Here is a 26,341-nt window from a genome sequence, read left to right on the forward strand (position 1 = left end):
TTCAATGTACAATGTAGAAGATGTAAGAAATGCTTTGAAAACTTCTGCCATATAGTTGTTTCCTCTAAAAGAGTAAGGAAATGAAAGACCTTGAAAGGAAAACTATGTTTATAATCCAGAGATCATAAGACAGGGTCAGGACCAAAACAATACATTCAGAACCATAAAAGGTACAGGTTTAAATGTAAATGTTAACATTTCATTTGTATTTTCACAATACCTTAAACTTTTTCTAAGGTGATTCTTTACTTTTTCCTATTCAACCGTCTTAAGACGCCCCACCCCAAATAGGGCTAGAAATAGTTTTCATGCTAGACTTTAAAGCAGATTCCTGAGTGGAAAATGGCTCATGGCTACATTTCTAAAAAACAAAGAGATAGGGAGACCTTCAAGATGGCAGAGGAGTAAGACATGGAGATCACCTTCCTCCCCACAAATACATCAGAAATACATCTACATGGTGAACAACTCCTACAGAGCACCTACTGAACGCTGGCAGAAGACCTCAGACTTCCCAAAAGGCAAGAAACTCCCCACGTACCTGGGTAGAGCAAAAGAAAAAAGAAAAAACAGAGACAAAAGAATAGAGACGGAACCTGCACCTCTGGGAGGGAGCTGTGAAGGAGGAAAGGTTTCCACACACTAGGAAGCCCCTTCACTGATAGAGATGGGGGATGGGCAGGGGGGAGGCTTCAGAGCCACGGAGGAGAGCACAGCAACAGGGGTGCAGAGGGCAAAGCGGAGAGATTCCTGCACAGAGGATCAGTGCCGACCAGCACTCACCAGCCCGAGAGGCTTGTCTGCTAAACCGCCGGGGCGGGCGGGGTCTGGGAGCTAAGGCTCGGACTTCGGAGGTCAGACCCCAGGGAGAGGACTGGGGTTGACTGTGTGAACACAGCCTGAAGGGGGCTAGTGAGCCACAGCTAATCGGGAGGGAGTCCAGGAAAAAGTCTGGACCTGCCTAAGAGGCAAGAGACCATTGTTTTGGGGTGCGCGAGGAGAGGGGATTCAGAGCACCACCTAAATGAGCTCCAGAGACAGGCGCGAGCCGCGGCTGTCAGCATGGACCCCAGAGACGGGCATGAGACGCTAAGGCTGCTGCTGCCACCAAGAAGCCTGTGTGCAAGCACAGGTCACTCTCCACACCGCCCCTCCCAGGAGCCTGTGCAGCCCGCCACTGCCAAGGTCCTGTGATCCAGGGACAACTTCCCTGGGAGAACGCACGGTGCGCCTCAGGCTGGTGCAACGTCATGCTGGTCTCTGCTGCCGCAGGCTTGCCCTGCATCTGTACCCCTCCCTTCCCCCGGCCTGAGCGAGCCAGAGCCCCCTAATCAGTGCTCCTTTAACTCCATCCTGTCTGAGCGGGGAACAGATGCCCTCAGGCAGCCTATACACAGAGGCGGGTCCAAATCCAAAGCTGAACCCCAGGAGCTGTGCGAACAAAGAAGAGAAAGGGAAATCTCTCCCAGCAGCCTCAGGAGCAGCGGATTAAATCTCCACAGTCAACTTGATGTACCCTGCATCTGTGGAATGCCTGAACAGACAACGAATCATCCCAATATTGAGATGGTGGACTTTTGGAGCAACTGTAGACTTGGAGTTTGCTTTCTGCATCTAATTTGTTTCTGGGTTTATGTTTATCTTAGTTTAGTATTTAGAGTTTATTATCATTGGTATATTTGTTTATTGATTTGGTTGCACTCTTCCCTTTTTTTTCTATGTACAGATATATATATTTTTTTTCCTTGTTCTCTTTTTGTGAGTGTGTATGTGTATGCTTCTTTGTGTGATTTTGTCTCTATAGCTTTCCTTTCACCATTTGTCCTAGGGTTCTGTCTGTCTTTTTATTTTTTAGTACAGTTTTTAGTGCTTGTTATCATTGGTGGATTTGTTTTTTGGTTTGGTTGCTCTATTCTTTCTTTCTTTTTTCTTTTTTTATTACTTTTTAACTTTTTTATGTTTAATAATTATTTTTTATTTTTTATTTTAATAACTTTATTTTATTTTATTTTATTTCTTTCTTTCTTTCTTTTTTTTCTCCCTTTTCTTCTGAGCCATGTGGCTGACAGGGTCTCAGTGCTCCAGCAGGGTGTCAGGCCTGTGCCTCAGAGGTGGGAGAGCCAAGTTCAGGAGATTGGTCCACCAGAGACCTCCTGGCTCCACGTAACATCAAACAGCAAATGCTCTCCCAGAGAACTCCATCTAAACGCTAAGACCCAGCTCTACTCAATGACCAGCAAGCTACAGTGCTGGACACCTTATGCCAAACAACTAGCAAGACAGGAACCAACCCCACCCATTAGCAGAGAGGCTGCCCAAAATCATAATAAGGTCACAGACACCCCAAAATACACCACTGGATGCGGTCCTGCCCACCAGAAAGACAAGATGCAGCCTCATCCACCAGAACACAGGCACCAGTCCCTTCCACCAGGAAGCCTACACAACCCACTGAACCAACATTACCCACTGGGGGCAGACACCAAAAACGTTGGGAACTACAAACCTGCAGCCTGCAAAAAGGAGACCCCAAACACAGTAAGTGAAGCAAAATGAGAAGACAGAGAAACACACAGCAGATGAAGGAGCAAGGTAAAAACCCACCAGACCAAACAAATGAAGAGGAAATAGTCAGTCTACCTGGAAAAGAATTCAGAGTAATGATAGTAAAGATGATCCAAAATCTTGGAAATATAATGGAGAAAATAAAAGAAACGTGTAACAAGGACCTAGAAGAACTAAAGAGCAAACAAACAATGATGAACAAAACAATAAATGAAATTAAAAATTCTCTAGAATGAATCAATAGCAGAATAACTGAGGCAGAAGAATGAATAAGTGACCTGGAAGATAAAATAGTGGAAATAACTACTGCAGAGCAGAATAAAGACAAAAGAATGAAAAGAATTGAGAACAGTCTTTGAGACCTCTGGGACAACATTAAATGCACCAGCATTCGAATTATAGGGGTCTCAGAAGAAGAAGAGGAAAAGAAAGGGACTGAGAAAATATTTGAAGAGATTACAGTTGAAAACTTCCCTAACATGGGAAAGGAAATAGTCAATCAAGTCCAGGAAGCACAGAGAGTCCCATACAGGATAAATCCAAGGAGAAACACGCCAAGACACATATTACTCAAACTATCAAAAACTAAGTACAAAGAAAAAATATTAAAAGCAGCAAGGGAAAAACAACAAATAGCATACAAGGGAATCCCCATAAGGTTAACAGCTGATCATTCAGCGGAAACTCTGCAAGCCAGAAGGGAGTGGTCGGGCATATTTAACATGATGAGAGGGAAAAACCTGAAAAAATTTTCAGATTTCAGAAAAATCTGAAAATCTCATTCAGATTCAATGGAGAAATAAAAACCTTTACAGACAAGCAAAAGGTAAGAGAATTCAGCACCACCAAACCAGCTTTACAACAAATGCTAAAGGAACTTCTCTAGGCAGGAAACACAAGAGAAGGAAAAGACCTACAATAACAAACCCAAAACAATCAAGAAAATGGTAATAAGAACATACATATCGATAAATACCTTAAATGTAAATGGATTAAATGCTCCAGCCAAAAGACATAGACTGGCTGAATGGAAACAAAAACAAGACCTGTATATATGCTGTCCACAAGAGACCCACTTCAGACCTAGAGACACATACAGACTGAAAGTGAGGGATGGAAAAAGATATTCCATGTAAATGGAAGTCAAAAGAAAGCTGGAGTAGCAATTCTCATATCAGACAAAATAGACATTAAAATAAAGACTATTACAAGAGACAAAGAAGGACACTACATAATGATCAAGGGATCAATCCAAGAAGAGGATATAACAATTGTAAATATTTATGCACCCGACATAGGAGCACCTCAGTACATAAGGCAAATGCTAACAGCCATAAAAGGAGAAATTGACAGTAACACAATCATAATAGGGGACTTTAACACCCCACTTTCACCAATGAACAGATCATCCAAACTGAAAATAAATAAGGAAACACAAGCTTTAAATGATACATTAAACAAGATGGACTTAATTGATATTTATAGGACATTCCATCCAAAAAAACAACAGAATACACTTTCTTCTCAAGTGCTCATGGAACATTCTCCAGGATAGATCATATCATGAGTCACAAATCAAACCTTGGTAAATTTAAGAAAATGGAAACCGTATCAAGTACCTTTTCTGACAACAACGCTATGAGACTATATATGAATTACAGAAAAAAATCTGTAAAAAATACAAACACATGGAGCCTAAACGGTACACTACTAAATAACCAAGAGATCACTGAGGAAATCAAGACATACCTGGAAACAAATGGCAATGAAAACACAATGACCCAAAACCTATGGGATGCAGCAAAAGCAGTTCTAAGAGGGAACTTTATAGCAATACAATCGTACCTCAAGAAACAAGAAACATCTCAAATAACCTAACCTTACACCTAAAGCAATTAGAGAAAGAACAAAAAAACCCCAAAGTTAGCAGAAGGAAAGAAATCATAAAGATCAGAACAGAAATAAATGAAAAAGAAATGAAGGAAAGGATAGCAAAGATCAATAAAACTAAAAGCTGGTTCTTTGAGAAGGTAAACAAAACTGATAAACCATTAGCCAGACTCATCAAGAAAAAAAGGGAGAAGACTCAAATCAATAGAATTAGAAATAGAAAAGGAGAAGTAACAACTGACACTGCAGAAATACAAAGAAAAGATCATGAGAGATTACTACAAGCAACTATATGCCAATAAAATGGACAACCTGGAAGAAATGGACAAATTCTTAGAAAAGCACAACTTTTTGAGACTGAACTAGGAAGAAATAGAAAATATGAACAGTCCAATCACAAGCACTGAAATTGAAACTGTGATTAAAAATCTTCCAACAAACAAAAGCTCAGGACCAGATGGCTTCACAGGCGAATTCTATCAAACATTTACAGAAGAGCTAACACCTATCCTTCTCAAACTCTTCCAAAATATAGCAGAGGGAGGAACACTCCCAAACTCATTCTATGAGGCCACCATCACCCTGATACCAAAACCAGACAAAGATGTCCTAAAGAAAGAAAACTACAGGCCAATATCACTGATGAATATAGATGCAAAAATCCTTAACAAAATACTAGCAAACAGAATCCATCAGCACATTAAAAGGATCGTACACTATGATCAAGTGGGGTTTTTCCCAGGAATGCAAGGATTCTTCAATATACGCAAATCAATCAATGTGATACACCAGAGTAACAAATTAAAGGATTAAAACCATATGATCATCTCAATAGATGCAGAAAAAGCTTTCGACAAAATTCAACACCCATTTATGATAAAACCCCTCCAGAAAGTAGGCATAGAGGGAACCTACCTCAACATAATAAAGGCCATGTATGACAAACCAACAGCCAACATCATTCTCAGTGGTGCAAAACTGAAACCATTTCCGCTAAGATCAGGAACAAGACAAGGTTGCCCACTCTCAGCACTATTATTCAAAATAGTTTTGGAAGTTTAAGCCAGAGCAATCAGAGAAGAAAAAGAAATAAGAGGAAAACAAATTGGAAAAAGAAGAAGTAAAACTGTCACTGTTTGCAGATGACATGATACTATATACATAGAGAATCCTAAAGATGCCACCAGAAAACTACTAGAGCTCATCAATGAACCTGGTAAAGTTGCAGGATACAAAATTAATGCACAGAAATGTCTTGCATTCCTATACAATAATGATGAAAAATCTGAAAGAGAAATTAAGGAAACACTCCCATTTACCATTGCAACAAAAAGAATAAAATACCTAGGAATAAACCTACCTAAGGAGACAAAAGACCTGCATGCAGAAAACTATAAGACACTGATGAAAGAAATTAAAGATGATAGAAACAGATAGAGAGATATACCACGTTCTTGGATTGGAAGAATCAACATTGTGAAAATGCCTATACTACCCAAAGCAATCTACACATTCATTGCAATCCCTATCAAACTACCAATGGCATTTTTCACAGAAGTAGAACAAAAAATTTCACAATTTGTATGGAAACACAAAAGACCCCGAATAGCCAAAGCGATCTTGAGAAAGAAAAACGGAGGTGGAGGAATCAGGCTCCTGGACTTCAGACTATACTACAAAGCTACAGTAATCAAGACAGTATGGTACTGGCACAAATATACTGGCACAGAAATATACATCAATGGAACAGGATAGAAAGCCCAGAGATAAACCCACGCACATATGGTCACCTTATTTTTGATAAAGGAGGCAAGAATATACAATGGAGAAAAGACAGCCTCTTCAATAAGTGGTGCTGGGAAAACTGGACAGCTACATGTAAAAGAATGAAATTAGAACACTCCCTAACACTATACACAAAAATAAACTCAAAATGGATTAAAGACCTAAATGTAAGGCCAGACACTATAAAACTCTTAGAGGAGAACATAGGCAGAACACTCTATAACATAAATCACAGCAAGATCCTTTTTGACCCACGTCCTAGAGAAATGGAAATAAAAATAAAAATAAACAAATGGGACCTAATGAAACTTAAAAGCTTTTGCACATCAAAGGACACCATATACAAGACAAAATGACAACCCTCAGAATGGGAGAAAATATTTGCAAATGAAGCAACTGACAAAGGATTAATCTCCAAACTTTACAAGCAGCTCAAGCAGCTCAATATCGAAAAAACAAAGAACCCAGTTCAGAAGACCTAAATAGACATTTCTACAAAGAAGATATGCAGATTGCCAAGAAACACATGAAAAGGATGCTCAACATCACTAATCATTAGAGAAATGCAAATCAAAACTACAATGAGGTTATCACCTCAAACCAGTCAGAATGGCCATCATCAAAAAATCTACAAACAGTAAATGCTGGAGAGGGTGTGGAGAAAAGGGAACCCTCTTGTACTGTTGGTGGGAATGTAAATTGATACAGCCACTATGGAGAACAGTATGGAGGTTCCTTAAAAAACTAAAAATAGAACTACCATATGTCCCAGCAATCCCACAATTGGGCATATATCCAGAGAAAACCATAATTCAAAAAGAGTCATGTACCACAATGTTCATTGCAGCTCTATTTACAATAGCCAGGACATGGAAGCAATCTAAGTGTCCACCGACAGATGAATGGATAAAGAAGATGTGGCACATATATGCAATGGAATATTACTCAGCCATAAAAAGAAACAAAATTGAGTTCTTTGTAGAGAGGTGGATGGGCCTAGAGACTGTCATACAGAGTGATGTAAGTCAGAAAGAGACAAAGAAATACCATATGCTAACACATATATGGAATCTAAAAAAAATGGTTCTGAAGAACCTAGGGGCAGGACAGGAATAAAGATGCAGATGTAGAGAATGGACTTGAGGACACGGGGAGGGGGAAGGGTAATCTGGGTTGAAGTGAGAGAGTGCCATGGATTTATATATACTACTACCAAATGTAAAATAGATAGCTAGTGAGAAGCAGCTGCATAGCACAGGGAGATCAGCTCCGTGCTCAAGACCACCTAGAGGGGTGGGATAGGGAGGGTGGGAGGGAGACGTAAGAGGGAGGAGATATGGGAGCATATGTATATGTATAGCTGATTCACTTTGTTAGAAAGCAGAAGCTAACACACCATTGTAAAGCAATTATACTCCAATAAAGATGTTAAAAAAAAAGAAAAAAGAAAAAACAAAGAGAAACATTAGAGAATCATGTAAGCATTTAGGAAAAGAGAGTTGAGGTCCACACCACACTAATGGAAATAGTTATTGGAGTTGATATTTGAGGCTGGTCCACCATTTTTCCAGGCTTTGCTTAGGTTATGAACTTGAAAATGAAGCATTCTGTGTTGCTGTGTTTCCATTCCTCATCCCTTTTGTGCTTTATGCTGGCAAATAATAATAATAATAGTAGTAGTGAGTATAATAATATAATGACTGTAAATAATAATTATATAATATCTGTTAATAAAAATTATGTTATTTGGGGGACTCAGATGCTTCCTATAAAATCCCAGGCACAGGACTGCAGTAAAAGGAAACCATGCACCAATTAGAGTTTCTAATCTAGGCTTGCTTTATCAGCTGGGAAGTCTGCCAGTCTATCAGCTGGCAGAATTTGCCTTACTCTTCAGGCCAGGCAGGGTCATCTGTTTTCCAACAGATATGAAAATAATCCCAGCTGTTTAAAACATCTGGTGAGCATGTTAGGAGAACTATTTAAAAGACTCTGCCACACATGAACAATCAGATCACTAGGCTTTAACTCTGTCTAGCCATCGAGGATGTCATTTGAAGACTTCTCTTTCCTTCTGCTGATTGGAAACCAGTGTACAGTGAAGTCCTCTCTGGAGTCCTTGTACGTCCTGTGCAAAAGGACTATGGAAAAGGAGAGAAAATAATCTTACGACTTCCCACAAGAACAGAGTATTTTAGAAATTAACATATGTGTTTTGTTTTTCACAAAATACAAAAAAGTTTTGTATTTATTCCTAACAAACTTAAAAACACATGCTAAAAAGTAATGTCACAGAGCAAAATTGCTGTCTGATTATTGTCTTTAGTTTACAGAAAGCATGGATTCTGCCTGTTACATTTCTATTCTGACACAGTTACTGTTCCAAGAAGGAATTACTTCTACGCTACTTTGCATTTTCATTATTGTGTTTGTGTCCTACGATTGTGTTAATTTGGTACCAATTTTATATTTATTCTCAGAGGACTAAATCACCAAAATTTAAATATGCTGTTATATTATATCACAAGTTATTTGAACGATTTGATGTGTAGTTTAGTCTTTCCATAAAGGTTATTGATAAATATGTGATTAAGAATCAGTTTTCTATTTAAATAAGTAAAAATTGAAATAGTTTATCACTGAATTTATATTTTTCCTTCAGATTTTACAACAGGATATAGAAGGTATTAATTACCTTTAAAACATTCATATTCTCAAGAAAGTAAAAAGAAGAAATCTCCACAGAGGTCAGGACCATCAGAGTAATTTTAAAAATCAGAAATGGGTGCACAATTATATACATTTCAGGATTTTACTTGACATTATGAAAGACTTACTTTTGGAAGCATTTAATTAAAAAAAAAATCAGAGGTGGGCCCTCTTGAGAGGAGAAGCATAACTCATCAGAGAGAGAAACTTCCAGATGTCATGTTTGTTAATGGCACCATTAGTTGTATACATTAAAATCCCATTTTTAAATGCTGAATGTACTAATGACTGCAATGTATTTCTTACATACTAATGTGTCTGGGCAATTCAGTGAATTCAGTGTCTTAAATGCAGCCCACAGGGACCAAACCCCATGGAACCCAGCTGAATGGCAAGACATATGATAGCAATAGAATGCTATTGCTATCGGCATTTGTCTTTACAGATATATATACCTCTAACTAACATTTAAATCTTCATAAGTTCTCTTAGAACTGGCCAAGCTATAAAAGGCATAAACCTTTAAGAATAATAGGGAGCAATCACCAGGCAGTGATTCAGAAGGCATTGATTTTAGTCTTTGTTCACATATTTGACCAATTTTTAAAAATTTTTTCATAACCTTTGACTTACGTTTAAACTTTGTCTTCAAATTCCAGGGGTGAGAGAAAGCCAAAAATAGATCTTTTCAGGACCTGTGTTGCTGCTATTCCCCGACTGCTTCCTGATGGGATGTCAAAACTTGAACTTATTGACTTGCTGGCGAGGTAGGTGAGAGCTGTAGTGGGCATTATTCGATCAAAATTGATTTTAATCCTTTGTCATGATTCCTTAAAAAATAGAATGATTATTAAAAATGGACAGATATTTACTACTTCTAGGTACTATTTGGGGTGCCCAGGAGGAATAAAGAGATGGTTTTGATTTGGGGCCTTTTTTTTTTTTCCCCTGGGCTCAAGGGGTTTAAAATTCAATGTAGAAGCAAATCCGTAAGGACATAAGGTAACTAGCAATCCAAGGCTTGAAACTGTGCAAATGAATGGCACCAAAAAAATGTGATATGTAAAATCAGAGGGTAGAAGGATTACTGTGGACTGAGGACGTCAGCAGATGACTCCTGGGAGATGATGGAACTTGAATGGCCCTTTGAAGGAAAGATAGGATATAGAAATGTAAAGGGAGTGCCATGAGGACAAGCACAGAGGTGGGACCAGGAAATGAGGAGATGAGCCTGGCTGGGAAAAAGTTCATTCAGGATGTGATTCCCAATCTGAGACCAACACACCCCCGGGGGGGCAAGAAGGTGGGTAACAGGGATCCTAAGCAAATTTTTGTTCTTCAGAAAGCTTCCATAGATCCTACGTTTATCCCCCTCCCCATCCTCCGTAAGAATGCACGGTCCAACTAGAACCTAAAGTTAACTTGCTTTGAATGACATTACATTATTGTAGTTAAATAAGCTTGATTTTTCTCATGCTGATCTGAAGGTCTAGCTGACAGTTATGCATGTCTTTAATTTAAAAATCAAAAGTGACTTATTATCTAAGTGCATTTAGAAGGCAAAATCATTAGAAACGGGGTCCTTGGAGGGAATGGAATGAGGAGGAAGACAAGTCAGCCTTGCTTTGAAAAAAAAAAAGAAAGAAAAAGGATTTTAGAAAACCCAATGATAAAAATAAATAGAAATAAGACTTTAGAGGTAGATATTTAATTAATCTTTACTATTAACTGAGGCGTTTGGACTAATGGAGTTTCTAAGCAGGAGAATAACATGATAAAAAAAATGTCATTTCGGCTGGTTAATCTGATAATGGCGGAATAGAGGAAAGGCCGGAGAAGGATAACAAATATTGATGGTGATTGGATGAAAGATGCTTTATACATAATCTTTTTACCCACATCCTCTAGCCTTCGGAGAGCACCCTTCCCATCAATATCCAAAAAATAGCCCAAGCCTCGGTCCCCCATGACTGCAGATCACCCGGTGGCCTGCCCAAGGCGCTGAGTGTCCCCATGGTGTGCAGTGCACCCTGGTGATCGTGGTCGTCACGCTGTCTGCTCTGCACAGCCGTTTGGACTCCTGCGCAGAGGGGACCAAATCCCGTGGTTGATCACTTCCTGCTATCAGTTAATAGCTTTCATAGCCTGCTGTCCTTCCCCATTCTCTTCACTCCGAGTGTGGACAAAGGCACTCCTTTCCCTCTTCTGGTCACACTAGCTCAGGATGGTGCTGGCTCCTGAGCTTTACTGAAGATCCACTGCTTTGGTAACCACCGTGTCAAGCTTTAGTGTTCTCTGGCCACAGCCGTCTACCCTGCTAGCTGACTTTTATCACCTATGACCTATATAACCGGTTCTTTGCTACAGTCAGCCATCTCCAGGCCATGGGTTCTTCTTTCTTCCATTCCATGTGTAGGATGCATTTTAAGAAGAATATGAACTTAAAACAAACTACAGTCTAGGCTTTTGCTGAAGCCTGGCAACCAGAATGTGAGCCTAGAGCACCTTATCCGAAGTAGGGGAGCAGTGGGGAAAGAGGGAAAAACAAGCCTGGATCACAAAGGGGCTTCTGATTCTGGGGGAGGACAAGATCTAAGGAGGAGCGAAGGGTGGATTCCTAGTGAATGACGGACATGGTGATCTGGGGGTTGGGGAGCTGAGGAACAGAGAGACCCAGATACCATAAAGGGCCATCCACGCTACTGTGGAGTCTCCCAGGGTGATGGTGAAGTGCTGAAAATAAAGAAAAGCTGTGAGACAGGTGCCAGAATTACCCAGAAATGTACAGGAGCAGCCTGTCCACTTGCCGTGGACAACAGTGGGGAGGATGGTGTGACTAGGAGACAAGTGTTTCCACAGAGGAGGGGTGCTGAGTGAAAGGGCTGCAGGTGGCCTTGAGGAATGAGGGAACAGAGAACGGGGGGCCGCCATCTGAGAGATGTGGAGGAGGCGCCCCCCAAATGGGAATAATACTGACTCCTTTGGAAATCCTGAGTTTTGCTTCCCTGCTTTGCCATTTTACTAGCCGTGTGACCCTGACAAATTATTGGGTTGGCCACAGAGTTTGTTCGGGGTTTTCCACAAGATGGTACAAGAAATCCCGAACGAACTTTGTGGCCAACCCCATATTTAACCCCTCAGCCTGTCTTTTTTCCTTGGTAGAATTGGAATAATGCTGCCTATCTCATAAGACTGTTGAAAGGGCAAAATGACATGGCACTTTGGTTAATCGGAGAGAAAATGTGTCAGCAGGGAAAAGACAGTTATCAGTTAAGCTGAAGTAAAAGGGAAGTTCACTTATTTCATTGAAGTTCTAATTGGTGGTGATTATATAACTAAGCCCTTTGAGATGCTACGTGTTTTAAAGGTCGTGCAGCCTTCTGGTACCTTCTCTAATGCTGTTTTGCTGTAAATCTGTGTGGGAGACTCTTACCTCTGGAATCACCTTGGTGGCCTCATGCAGTGACGCCTGGATCTCCAGACACGGTGCCAGGCGTGTCAGGAGGGAATTCTGTGAGACACGGTTGGAATGGCAGTGCTATTTATAGTGCCTTGTGTTTATTATTATGTACATTCTTACAAAGCCCAAAGCCATGGGTAGTGTTTTTATGAGAGGAAAGAACAAATAAATATACTTGAGAGTTCAAGTCTTCGGGCAAAGTCAAGAAAATGACGGGACTTATATGGGAAGCCTGTGAAGAGGCCTTTTTCATAAGCTTCAAAAGAAGCCAGAGGCCGTTCTCCTCAGGGGAAGGATAACTTGGAGAGCTGGCCCTCACACTGGGTCCATTAACCTATGAGAAAACGAGCCCCTTCTAGATCTCAAGAGGGTCAGAGGACAGAAGTGAAGAAATTGAAGAGCAGTAAATGTGGGTTTCAAGTCTTTAGTCACTTTGTCCCCCTATAGTCCAGTCACGTTTGGATTCATTTGACTCCTGACACGGTCTAGTCGGAGAGGTGTGAGACCTTTTATTTCAGACACTTCCTGGTTGCATCCATGGTGCTTTTTTTACTGGAGAAAATCTTGGTTTTCTTCATACTTGGCAAAATAAGACCAAATTCCATGCAGGCTCACCTGCCCCTCACAGCTTGGTTCCCCGAATAAGGAGTGTAGACTGAAAACAAATGCACAACATGAGAGTTGTGAGTTAAGTTTTATTTGGGGCAAAATGAGGACTATAGCCCGGGAGACAGCATTTCAGATAGCTCTGAGGAACTGCTCCAAAGAGGTGGGGGATGCTCAGGATATATGTGATTTTGGTGAAGGGGGAGTACGTGCAGTCAAGCACTTTTTTTTAAAATTTATTTATTATTCTTTTATTTTTGGCTGTGTTGGGTCTTCGTTTCTGTGCGAGGGCTTTCTCTAGTTGCGGCAAGTGGGGGCCACTCTTCATCGCGGTGCACAGGCCTCTCACTATTGCGGCCTCTCTTGTTGCGGAGCACGGGCTCCAGACGCGCAGGCTCAGTAGTTGTGGCTCACGGGCCCAGCTGCTCCGCGGCATGTGGGATCTTCCCAGACCAGGGCTCGAACCCGTGTCCCCTGCATTGGCAGGCAGATTCTCAACCACTGCGCCACCAGGGGAGCCCCAAACACATATTTTTTGCAGAAGGTTGCTGCTAGTCACGAGGAGCAGACGTCACCATGAAGGGTTTTAGTGTTTTTCTAGATACGAGGAGATGCAAGAATTGGGCTCATAAAATCTTTTCCTGAAAATATCTAATTATCTGAAGACCCGTTCTGCCAGTTTTTCCCAGAGCACAGAGCACCTCATTCCTGATCTCCACCCTGAACTCCTTTCAAGGGGTGTCGAAGGTCAGCAGCTGCAGCAGCTCATGATTTAATCCTTGTAGAGGTAGACAGCAAGTGCCAATGGCAAGTGCCAGTTTGTAGGTGACAGGAGTTTCAAGGATATGTCCCCCATAACTGCCCCCAGGCTCCCTTCCCAGCTGTTCACATATTGGCTAAATACCACAGACACTCTAATCTCAGACTTGTATTAGTATGTTTAGCATAACAATGGTTTACAGAATGAAACAGACAAAGAAGGTGGAGCTCACTTTTCTCCTTGGAAGTCGCTGTCTTTTTTCTCTGTCTCCTCCCAGGTGTTTCCTGCTCTACCCTTGACCACAGGAAGGACCTTTTCCCCCAACAGTCTACAGGCTCCTGTCCTCTGTCCCTTCCTGCAGCACTATAGATGCACTATGGGTTTGCTGTTCCATGTTTGCCCTCCTTTCAAAAATCTGAAATAGGGTTGTGAGAATTAAACAATGCATATAAATCACTTAACATCGTGCCTAGAACACAGTAAGCTCTCAGCAAATGTTAGTTATTATTTTTAGGCATCTTTAAATATGAATAACGTATTATGCCACGATGTACAATGCACTTTCATATACTTTATGTTAGGAAAGCTGGGTACATATTCATTCCTATTTTCGGACAAAGAGATTGAACTTCAGAAGAGGAAAGTTGGTTGCCCAAATGTACAGAATTTTCCAGAAGCCAAATAGAAGTGACAAATGTTGTTGGTTTTATACAAAATGACAAACATTTTGTGCAGTGTTTCTTTACAACTTGTGGAACTTTCTGAGGTAATGCATATGCAATTTCATGATCTTTAGTGGTGTCTGAAAACTATTTATCATTTACTGTTTATCATTCAGTCTTCAGCCTGTGTCTGTGTAGCGGAGGGCGGCTAGCTGTTTTGAGTAGCTGGGTGAGAACTGTAGACTCAATCGCATATACTGCCTCGATAAACCACTTAATCTTATTACTTTATTTTAATTGAGATGCAGTTCAAAGCCCTGTAGATAGGTGGGAGCTCATTCTTCTTCTTTTTTTTAAATAAAGTTCCCATTTTATTTTATTTATTTATTTCTTCGGGAGGGGCCACGGCACGCGGCATGTGGGATCTTAGTTCCCCGACCAGGGATTAAACCCGCACCCCCTAAATTGGAAGCACGGAGTCTTTTTTTTTTTTTTTTTAACATCTTTATTGGAGTATAATTGCTTTACAATGGTGTGTTGGTTTCTGCTGTATAACAAAGTGAATCAACTATACGTATACATACATCCCCATATCCCCTCCCTCTAGCGTCTCCCTCCCACCCTCCCTATCCCACCCCTCTAGGTGGTCACAAGGAGCACGGAGCCTTAACCACTGGACCACCAGGGAAGTCCCGGGAGCTCATTCTTTAATACCTTAGAGAAGAAGTTTCCGCCACTTCTGGTGAACATGCCAGAGGTTAACAGTCCACTGGTCAGCAAGTCCCTCCTTTCGGAAACCTTCGTCTCCAGGCCTTCACTTCTAAACCATTTCTTCCGCTGCTGCCCTTGGTGACGTTATGGGGCAGCAGGTCCCTCACCGCTGCCTGATAACCTTGTGTCAGTCCTGCCAGAGCTGAGAGGAGGCTATTCCTCCTAATGGATCTTTTCTTCTGGGTATAGTTTGTGAATTTGAAGTCACTCCCTTTTCCTTCATGCACCTCTAGCAACAAAATTCTTCAAAGCGACTGAGCTGATTCCATCTGAACCTGAGCTCACCTTTACGAAAGTGTTTCTATTCAGTCGTTTGTCTGATCTGACCAACCAAGAAGGCGGCCTTGCTCAAGTTCTGGGTTTTCCCCCTTTTACCCACATCCTTACTTAGTGTAAGTGCCCCTCACACCACACCGCCGTCCTAGATCACTCCAAGCAGGGCCTCGGGACTGTTGCTTCGTGCAGAATGTCGCTGCCTGGTTAATCAGGCCAGGCTGGTCCATGCGCCTCATGCCAGCTGCTGGGGAAGGACAGATGCAGTTGGTGTTGGCAATAACGGTTTCTTTCGGTGTGCGTCACTGCTGTGTCACGGTGGAGTCCCTTCAGGCCCCCTTGGTGGTTTTGTGTGTAACCACATACCCGTGACCCCATTTTAGGCTCCTGGAAACCAGGTCAGCGTCTTAGAAATTTTTCCTCGGGTCCCCCAACCTAGTCAGACTTCCTGAGCTGCCTTCTCTGAACGTCTCTCTTCTCTTTCCATTGCTGCCACCAGACTCTCACAGGACTGTTGTTTATTGTCCTCACAGTTGTTCGCAGGCAAGAACCTGTCCTTTCTTTTCTGGCTTCTCAATGGGATGGCCCTGCAGGAGTTTGGGGGATGCCCTCTCCTCAGCCACTCCTTGCTCGCTGGACCAGCAGGCATCGTGAGACTGTAAATAGATCGGCCAGCATCATGCAGCTTCCCTGCACGTCCTGCATCCTCAGAGTGGCTGAGCATCTTGCTCCTTTAACTGAATCTTCTTTTCCTTTCTCGTTAACTAAAATTTTTTTTCCTGTTTTCTGTTTTATAATATTAAATCCCATGCGCTTCACAAGATGATCTGTGATTATCTGGTTAAAATCTAACAAAAGTAAAAATGAGGAAGATCTGGGTGGAAGAAACGGCGTCTGTATCTGATAGGCAGCTCCCTACTTAGACTCTCCAAGGAATGACACGGGGGCGGGGCTCTGGCTCTTCTCGCAAATTCTTCTCCTTCTCCCTCGCCTGCTGCCACTCAGACTTGCCTTGATACGTTATTTTCACTCCGTCTCAGTTCTGTGACACTGGACCTTTTTCTTCCACAAATATTCCACTTTTATTATCAACTGGGCCTTTTATTCCCAAAGCTCCCTCCCCTCCCTGGTCCTGTCTCTTCGTACTCCAGGAATATTTTTGAGTGTTCTCACTGGTGAGGCATGTGAATACCATGATTTCAAGAGGAGTGGTCACCAAAAATAGCAAGAGCTGCACCACCTTGGGGTCTCAGTGTCCTTAAAATGATCCTGCACTGTTGGTTTAAAGTTAAGACAGCTTCCAGATTGCAAATTGCGAATGATGCCAAAGTTAGACGAAGAGTAGAATTAATCTCATTGGAAATCTGAAAGTATTGGCCCTTCTTTAAAAGCTTCATCTAAATAGACCATGGCATGGTTTTTATTTTGACTTTTGACCCTAAAGATATGTGCTTGCCTAGTTTCATGTGTGTAATAAAATAGCACACACTGGGTGGCTTAAATAACAGAAATTTATTGTCTCACAGTTCCACAGGCTAGAAGTCATCAGGGTTGCTTCCTTCTGAGGCTGTGAGAGAGAATCTATTTTGTGCCTCTCTCCTAGCTTCTGGGGGTTTCTGGCATTGTTTGGCCTTGCTTGGTTCATAGAAGCATCACCCTGATCTCTGCCTTTATCTTTACATGGTGTTCTCCCTGTGTGTGTCTGTCTCCAAATCTCCCCTTCTTATAAGGACACCAGCCATATGGATTTTACCCTACTCCAGCATGACCTCATCCTAATTTAGCTAATTCCATCTGCAATGACCCTATTTCCAAATAATGTCATATTCTCAGGTGCTGAGTGTTTGGATTTCAACATGTGAATTTGGGAGGAGACACAACCTGTAACAATGAACAATATCATTACCATCAGTTAACATTTACTGAGTGCCTCTTGTTCCTGTCCTTAAAAGGTGGTTCGTCAGCTGCAGAAGCTTATTCTCTAAGACATTCAGGACTATAGACAGGTATAAATGTAATAAATTGGAACAATAAACTTAAGATGGAAACATGACCTCAAGTGTTTTCCATAAATTAGTGTTTTCAAACCATGGGCTGCAAAGGTGACTGGAAGCTGCCTGTAGATTGAAGGAATGTTTCCTCTCACAGGGGGGCTTCAGGTCCTTTACCCAGCTTCAACCAGAACAACTCGTTTCTTTCTTTTTAATAAATAAATTAATTAATTAATTAACTAATTTGTTTATTTATTTATTTATGGCTGCGTTGGGTCTTTGTTGCTGTGAGCAGGCTTTCTCTAGTTGCGGCGAGCGGGGGCTACTCTTTGTTGCAGTGTGCGGGCTTCTCATTGCGGTGGCTTCTCTTGCTGCGGAGCACGGGCTCTAGGCGCATGGGCTCAGTTGCTCCGCGGCATGTGGGATCTTCCAGGACCAGGGCTCGAACCCCTGTCCCCTGCCTTGGCAGGCGGATTCTTAACCACTGCGCCACCAGGGAAGTCCCACAACTCGGTTGTACTATATACTAGAGTTCTACATAAAATTTTTTGAAAAAAATATGGAGCTGCTGATTAAAATACAAAGAAAATTTGTAAATTCCTGCCTTAGTCCTTAACTAGAAGCCCTGGTTAAAGACCTCTGTGTGTTATTTCAGCAACTATGACCTACTTAATAGCTATAGACTTAATAGCAAGTCTGCCCTGAAGAATTAGCTCAGCTCTTCCTTCTCAGCAGTTTTGTAGAACTTAACTTGCTTTTGGAACAGAAGATATATCTTCCCTGACTTGGTATATATCTGCTCATTAATGAGCTTTTGCCTGGTTTATATTGTCAAATTTGGACCAATTAGTGTACTTTATACTCTAGAGAATAAGAAGGGTATTCAGTATCAAGTTTTTGAAATACTATCTATTCAAAAATATGTAACTGTATCAGGCCTGTTTTATGTAGAAAACTTTGGATTAAAGATGAGAAGTCCTGGGTTGGAATCCTGGACTTTGAGGAAATTCCTTAACCACTCTGGTTCACAGTTTCTTTTTCTGTTGGTTGAAGATATTATGTCCTATTTAATGGGGGCCCCTGTTGACTTGGCCAGCTTCTTCTTTGACACTGAACAATTCCAGACTGCTGAGTCCTTGAAATTCTATCTCCTGGGTATCTTTGCTCTCCATCTCTCCCTTCCTTACTACTTCTCTGCCTTGGGTCAGGCCCCCGCCACTTGGTGCCTGAGTCACTGCAATGACCTCCCAGCCAGTCTCTGCCCTCCGTCTTGTGACTTCTCCAAGGCATCCTGCATATTCCTGCCTAACTTTTTTTTCTCAGATGTGAATCTAATCATGTTACTTCCCCTGTAACTTTCTGAATACAGTTCATTTTCTTCTCATAGTAAGAGCTAACCTGTACTGAGTGCTTACTGCACGCTCAGTGTGGTACTAAACACTGTTCATAGATCATCTCAATGAACCTCACAACAGGTTTATGAGATACAAGTACAGCTATTATCCCCATGTTCCAAATGAGGCTCTGAGGCTTAGAGAGGTGAAGTAACTGGCATGAGGTCACATAGCTAATGCGTGACAGAGGCAAGGCAGTGATCAGGCATTCTGATTCCAGAGCACTCACACTTAACCTCTTCCTGCTGTGTTGCCTCCTTGGGTGGCCCACAGACCCTCCACCGGACCACCCCTGCTCCCTCTCCAGGACTGTCTCACACCTTGCTCTTGCTAACACCCTACCCAGTAAACACAGCCATACCGTACTCCATATCCTAAGGGCTGAACCTTAGGAGGGCCTGAATCTTAGGAGGACCTCAAAAACATTTGTTTATTAAATAAGTGAATGAATGAATCTATAAGGCATGATGTTAATTATAACGCTCCATACCAATGTTGAGATTTATTTAATAATATTATTATGATGTTCTGGCTTAAACCACAAATACACTGATATTATTTCGGTTGACAAACTCAGGATTTCCCAACTTTGCCACTGTCAGCATTTTAGGTCAGATAATTCTTTGTCATAGGAGTTGTCTTGTGCATTGTAGGATGTTTAACAGCATCCCTGGCTTCTACTTACTACATAGATACCAGGAGCACACTACAAGTTGTGACAACCAATAATGTCTGTAGATGTTACCAAAAATCCCTTCATGGGGGCAGAACCAATTGAGGACAACTGCCCTAACTTTTAATTACTCATTTTCACTGAACTTCTGGGTGAGTCCCTTAGTTTCTCCAGGACCATCCTTAAAAGTGGTAAGGTTTGATACTAATTTATTCTGTAGTCAGTAATGTATTAAAAAGAATTCATGGTATCTCGGATTGCAACATGGTATCTCGGATTGCATTACGAAACAGAAAGGACATTGATGGAAAACTGGTGAAATCTGAATAAAATCTGTACTTTAGTTAATAGCATTGTACCAATGTTAACTTCTCAGTTTTGATCACGTACCATGGTTATATAAGGTGTTAACGTTAGGGGAGCTGAGTGAAAATAATAATATATTAGGGGAGAGTGACCCATTTTTCAGGTACAGTAAAAGGCTCTGGCCTTATATATGTTCCTTTACAGATATAGAAGAAAAACTAATAAAGTAAATGACTTCATTGTCTTTATTCATCTCACAGGCTCTCTATTCATATGGACGATGAACTGCGACATATTGCACAAAATTCTCTTCAGGGTTTACTTGTTGACTTCTCAGACTGGAGGGAAGATGTCCTGTTTGGCTTTACCAACTTCCTGCTCCGGGAGGTGAATGACATGCATCACACGCTCCTCGATTCTTCCCTCAAGTTACTGCTTCAGCTGCTCACCCAGTGGAAACTGGTCATACAAACTCAAGGAAAAGTCTACGAACAAGCCAACAAAATCAGAAATTCAGAGGTGATTTTCACCCTTTTCCCTCTAATTTTATATTCTTGATGTCACATATATATAAATAAGTTGCAGCCCAGAGAACCTTGTGCTTCTTACTTTCAGCTACCTAGGAACTTTCTCCCTAGTGATGTCCCTAAGTTTTTCCATCTGCTTAAATTGTGGCCAAGAAATTCAGGGCATTTTATAAAGGACAAATTTTGTGTTATGTTTTTATTTTCATTACATTGTATAATATTGTAAGATTATGTATGTCCTAATTTGCATTATAAATGTTTTTTTCCTACGTAAAGGCATAAATGTAGCAACTTTGTATAAAGGTAGCTTATTAGATTTTTAATTTTGTCTTTTATAAAAAATTGTCTAACAGTGGGACTACCATTGCCAAATTGTATATGAAATATGAATTTTACCCCCTAGAGTTAATTTTGTTTATAAGCATTCCATATTTCTCTAATAAAAGACATAAGTGATACTGTAAAAAAAAAAAAAGAAAAAAGAAATTCAGGGCATCATATGCCACACCAGGTTAGATTTATTAACATTAGCAAGGCCATTTACGGAGTAGAAAATGATTTTTTTTTCAGAGAATTATGTTTATAAATCTGTTTGTAAGAGCAAATGACCGTAGGGAAGAGATACAGAGCTGGGTATGAATATGGATCTAGATATGGATGTGGATATAAAGCTGGAAATGGATATGGATCTAGAGCTGGATATGGATGTGTATCTAGATTTGGATATGAATATGGATTTGGATTTAGATCTGGATATGAATATGGATATGGATCTAGATCTGGATATGACTTAGAGCAGATACGGATATAGAGTTGAATATGGATATAGAGTTGGATATGGATATAGAAAAGTTAGCTGCCCACCAGTTTTTTCCCCCTAGTCAGCAACAAATTGGTTGCTTTCTCCAATATCCAGAGAAGAAGGTAGTCTTGTGGTTTCTTTATTCTTTCCTGCCTCAGTCATGAATGGTAAAAATTAATGATAACATTTTGAAGAGCAGGTTGAGGAGGAGTGTTGTCAATTGGGAACCAGGGCTGTGTGACTTGGTGTTGGCAACGAGCAGACGGAGAGGGGTCTGGCCGGAGAAGAGCTTAGCTGAGGGTCTGAGGAATGTCGAGACTTGGGAAGTATGATAGCGTTTAGGATCCCAGATGGGCTAACCTCAGAGATGAGCTTCAGGGCGTTACTCCTTCCTTGTGTCCTGCACTTGCCAAAAGATGACAGGGAGGAAAACAAGGATTACCTATGCTTGAAAAAGGGAGACTGAAATGGAGATGGAATCTGCCCTGTTGTCTGGCTTGCTTTTGTTTTAGACTCACTTGGTTTGGGAACTTTCAGAACCCATCCCATTAACATGCAAAACCCAGATTAAAATCTAACATGAAAAGAAGTCTGATTAGAAAATCAATGTTTGAAAATTCAATTTAGTAGTAACTAAAATAGAGAATTTAAAATAGAGAATTCTCTATAGAGAATGTAAGTAAAGCCAAATTAGGACACTTTAATTAAATATACAGTGTCATCTCAAATGATATGGATGGAAGCAGTTTTGTTTTTATTCCTGCTAATAATAACCTTTGAAAAGTTATTCCTTATCAGAGGTAACAGAGGGCTGATGGTATTCCAAAGTGACAGTTGGTCTGAAAGTAAAAAGGGATCTATGATATTTCATGAATAATAATGAATTCATAGACATGTCTGGTTCTAAGCTGGTATAATTTATTTTAGTATTACAAGGTCAAACATGCCAGGAGATGTACATAGAAGAGTGGCTTCTTCTTCCACTGTTGTTTTTCTGAACATAGAATGTTGTTCTTATTGCACAATAGCTCATTGCCAATGGCTCCAGCCACCGAATGCATTCGGAGCGAGGTCCCCACTGCAGTGTGCTCCATGCCGTGGAAGGCTTTGCTCTGGTTTTACTCTGCAGTTTCCAGGTGGCCACACGCAAACTGTCTGTTTTAATACTCAAGGAAATTCGAGCTTTATTCATCACCCTGGGTCAGCCTGAGGTATGGATTATTTTTCTGAATTTTCCAATTCATATCTTTCAACAGTTTCAAAGTTTAGGTTAAAAACTGTAAAGAATGCATTACTATTTTATGTACTTTCATGTCCCATGATGTCAACAAATAATTTTTGATTCAGGGTGGGTTTTTAATTATGAAAGCGTACTCTTGATCTACAAGAGCTAAGTCATATATTCTGAGGGCAAGAGAATAGACCATTCCTGATTCTCTAAGAGGTTGTGCTTTGTGAAGCAGTGAATCTTAAGCTTCAGTTATAGATCATTTTCTTTCATAATGTTCAATGTACATAGAATTAAGAAGATATTACATTTATATTAGAGAATGAACTTGAGAAAACCATGCATCCCATTTAAAATGAGCAAGGTACCAAACAGTCTGGCTCACTGAAAATTGTTTAATCTCAATAGTGGTAGAAAAATGGCATCACAAGAAAATATGTCCACTTGAGATGGGAGAAGTAAGCTGACTAATAACCATGATTGACTCCAGTTATTCTCCTGCACTCGGTCAAGGGCTGTACACCCTTGTTTAGATGTTAAGTTTCATTGCCTGTCGGCACAGGTGGCCAAACTCTTATCCACAAGTTGATGAAAGAAGGACCAGCTTTTTACGTCACATACTTCTTTAGAAAAATAGTACTTTCTGTTTTCTTGTTTTAAATCACTAATCTTGGTTTCATGATCCTTAAAATGATCAGTGTTTTCACAAAATATTTTCGAATGTGTCCCAATCCTTTCTGTTCACATTTCCGCAGCAAGCTTTCTGATGTATTTTAGGACATCTCTGGGATCTGGTAAATGGATCTCTAGGACATGCTGTATTTTGATAAACCTCCATTAAGTCTCTAATTATGATAATAACGATAATAATTACCATGTATGTGTCAGGCAGTGAGCTGTGCTTTATACATATTATCTCACTGAACCCTCACAGTAAGTTAAGAATTGGTACTGTTATTTTCCCCATAGTGCAGATTCTGAGACTGAGGTTTAGGGGGGTTAAATGTCTTACCCAAAATCAACAACTAGGATGTGGCAGAGCTAGAATTGAAAGCCAGATATACATGCCTCTACAGCCCAGGTTCTTAACTGCTATTCCAGCAGACTGTGTTAAGAATATTTCTCATACGGTGCTTTCTTTGACCAGCCACAGATTTTTTTTTGTATAATTTTTTTTATTGAGGTATAATTGACATAAAACATTATTAGTTTCAAGTGTACAATATAATGATTCCATAGTTGTACATATTGTGAAATGTTCACCACAATAAGTAGTTAATATCCATCACCGTTCATAGCTACAGGATTTTTTTTCTTGTGATGAGAGCTTTTAAGATCTACTCTCTTAGCAGCTTTCAAATATGCGATACAGTCTTGTTCACTCTAGTCGCCATGCTGTGCATTACATCTGTATGACGTATTTATTTTATACCTGGAAATTTATACCTTTTGATTCCTTTACCCATTTTGCCACCCCTCCCCCAGCCTCTGGGAACCAACCGATCCGGTCTCTGTATCTACAAGCTTGGTTTTTTTGTTGTTTGTTTTTTTTTCAGCCACAATCTTTTTGAAACCATTCTCATTCATACATGAATAAGGACATTCCAAAGCTTTCCTATAAGGCTTCTAAGTAAATAATTTCATATTTCTGAGCCTTTCTGTGGTAAAGGATGGCAAGCACACATGTTCATGTATGTACGCACTATCATGTAGGAGAATTTCCTGTAAGATACTCTCTCCTGTGCTTTTTTCCAATTTGCTTCTTTTACCAAATAGCTGTGCACAACATAGATACTACAGAGAGTGTGTGGTCAGTCTCCTGTGCAGTTTCTTTGGGACTGAAATTCAATCACAGTCAACAATTTACCAGTTATTTTAGCAGATCAGTGACTTAAGTAAGTAGCATTTTCGTGGCTTTTCCATTTTTTACAATTAATGACAACATGAACACTTTAGTGAATAACGTGTGATACTGAGATTTAGATTCCAGTCTAAATAAGTGTATGTGCATGAGTTTTTGAAATTCAAGTACATGTCTTTTCAGTACAATGTCAAATTGGAGCTCTAATTATCTTCCACTGAAACTTGTAAGACTAAACTCAGAATTATAGGGAGTTTTACCCACTACCTTTCACCACCCTGGCACTCACTCTTCTGTGAGAAAACCCTTATCACTACCTTGCAAGCTGTTATGCTTCACATGCTGGACAAAGGCGGTGGAGAGGGTGGAAGGATTCATTTTCCCATGGAGAGTAATCGTCTCCTTTATGTACAGGACGATGACAGGCCTATGATTGATGTCATGGATCAGCTAAGTTCTTCCATTCTCGAAAGTTTTATTCACGTAGCAGCTTCGGATTCAGTAAGTACACATTTGATCCTGATTGCTGATAATTCTTAAGTATAAGCTCTGGGCCTGGCTGGCAAAGAGACACAAAGAAAAATGACATGGAAGAATTCTGGGATTTTATGTCAGGTTAATAAACCAAAACAAAAGTACTTAGGGAAACAAGACTAGCTTTTCAAATACTAGCTCAGGAGACCTTCAGATAAATTTAAATCAAAATTTGAGTCTGAGGAAGATAGATAAAGTTTTGCAAATTGCAATTTCAAGAATCGCTCAGGATTCTTTCAGAAAATTAACTTGCTTTATTTATTACACTTAATGCTATATAACCTATATTTATGTGTTGTTTTACAGTTTACAAGGTGCTTTCACATTTATTATCTATTTTGACCCTCATAGGTATTGAAACTCAAAAACATTAAGGGGCAGGGCTGTAGTCACACAGAGTCTCAGGGCCTGGACTTGACCCTCTCTGGACTCTGAATCTAGTAGAGGTTTATCTGCTACACAAATACATTCTTTGTTTTAAAGAGCATATTGGCAGCTTTCAATTTCTGATGAAGTAGAAGGAAAATTGGAACTGATTTTACTTACCTGATTTTTAAAAAAATTAGTAAAGCACAGTTATGGGACTTGGATTGATTTTAGCTAAATAGCTGAAGAGAGGCAGGACACATCTGCAGAATCCACATTGCTGATGCCCCTTGTATATTCTGATCAAATAACTATAAATGAATATAAACATATTTGACAAAGAGCTATAAATAAATATAAAACCTAAAGGCACCTGTGAGCTTTTTAATGACCTTTTCTGACCGAGAGTGAGCACAGATCCCTATTTTTAGCAACCCTGTTCTTGCTTATGGTTGGAATATTCATGGTAATTACTAAAACTATTAGCCAAGCAGTACAGACCTTAACAGTGATAGTGAATACCTCTACCTCTTCTTTTAGAAATTCAGATTGTTTTGACACTGAATGGAAGAGTCAGGTGTAATTGTTTTATATACATATCTTGTTTCCCTACAGATTATATTCTGTTCCTGTGATTTTGTTCTGTGTTTATCAGAATCTGAATCTTGAGCCTGGGTAACCAGATCAGCAGTACTGCACGTAGGAAGATGCACTGAAAGGGGAGAAGAGGCGTGGGGGGAAGTAGCGCCTGCTTTGTGCCAGGTTTTGACATCCCTTATCTCATGTCATCCACTTAAAGATTAAGTGAGATGAGCATTATAATTTCCAAGTCATAAATTAAGCAGGCAGAGACTCTGGGGTGTTCAGAAATGTTCCCAGGTCAGGGGCTTTGGGCAGAGCCAGTGTTGGAGCCTTAAGTCTCTGGCTCTGAAGCTGAAGCTGCGCCTCTTCAGCCCATTAACCATGGAGGCCACAGGTGCAGCACGCTGGCGCATGGGAACTCGGAGACCCAACAGATAAAACGGGTCACTTTAAATGCCTGGCAAACGTAACGGCGATTTTCTCTCCACGTACAACAGCTAGATTATTTGAAACTTGGTCTTCCCTCAACTTTGATACTCTGGACTTAAAAGAGAATGAAATATAAGACATTATGTGGTATCAATATATAAATATAT

The 26,341-nt window shown here is 40.5% G+C and overlaps 1 protein-coding gene across 1 annotated transcript in view; it reads left to right on the top strand.

The window, feature by feature from the left end:
* FRY (FRY microtubule binding protein) overlaps window positions 1-26,341 on the top strand; it is a 328,463-nt gene that overhangs the window by 197,679 nt on the left and 104,443 nt on the right. The window contains exons 17-20 of the mRNA XM_068526437.1: window positions 9,609-9,716; window positions 20,106-20,364; window positions 22,203-22,385; window positions 24,678-24,764. Coding sequence (XP_068382538.1) covers window positions 9,609-9,716; window positions 20,106-20,364; window positions 22,203-22,385; window positions 24,678-24,764 — 637 coding nt within the window. The remainder of the gene's footprint in view (window positions 1-9,608; window positions 9,717-20,105; window positions 20,365-22,202; window positions 22,386-24,677; window positions 24,765-26,341) is intronic.

Source organism: Eschrichtius robustus, chromosome 18, assembly GCF_028021215.1.
Source record: "Eschrichtius robustus isolate mEscRob2 chromosome 18, mEscRob2.pri, whole genome shotgun sequence".
NCBI classification, from domain to species: Eukaryota; Metazoa; Chordata; class Mammalia; order Artiodactyla; family Eschrichtiidae; genus Eschrichtius; species Eschrichtius robustus.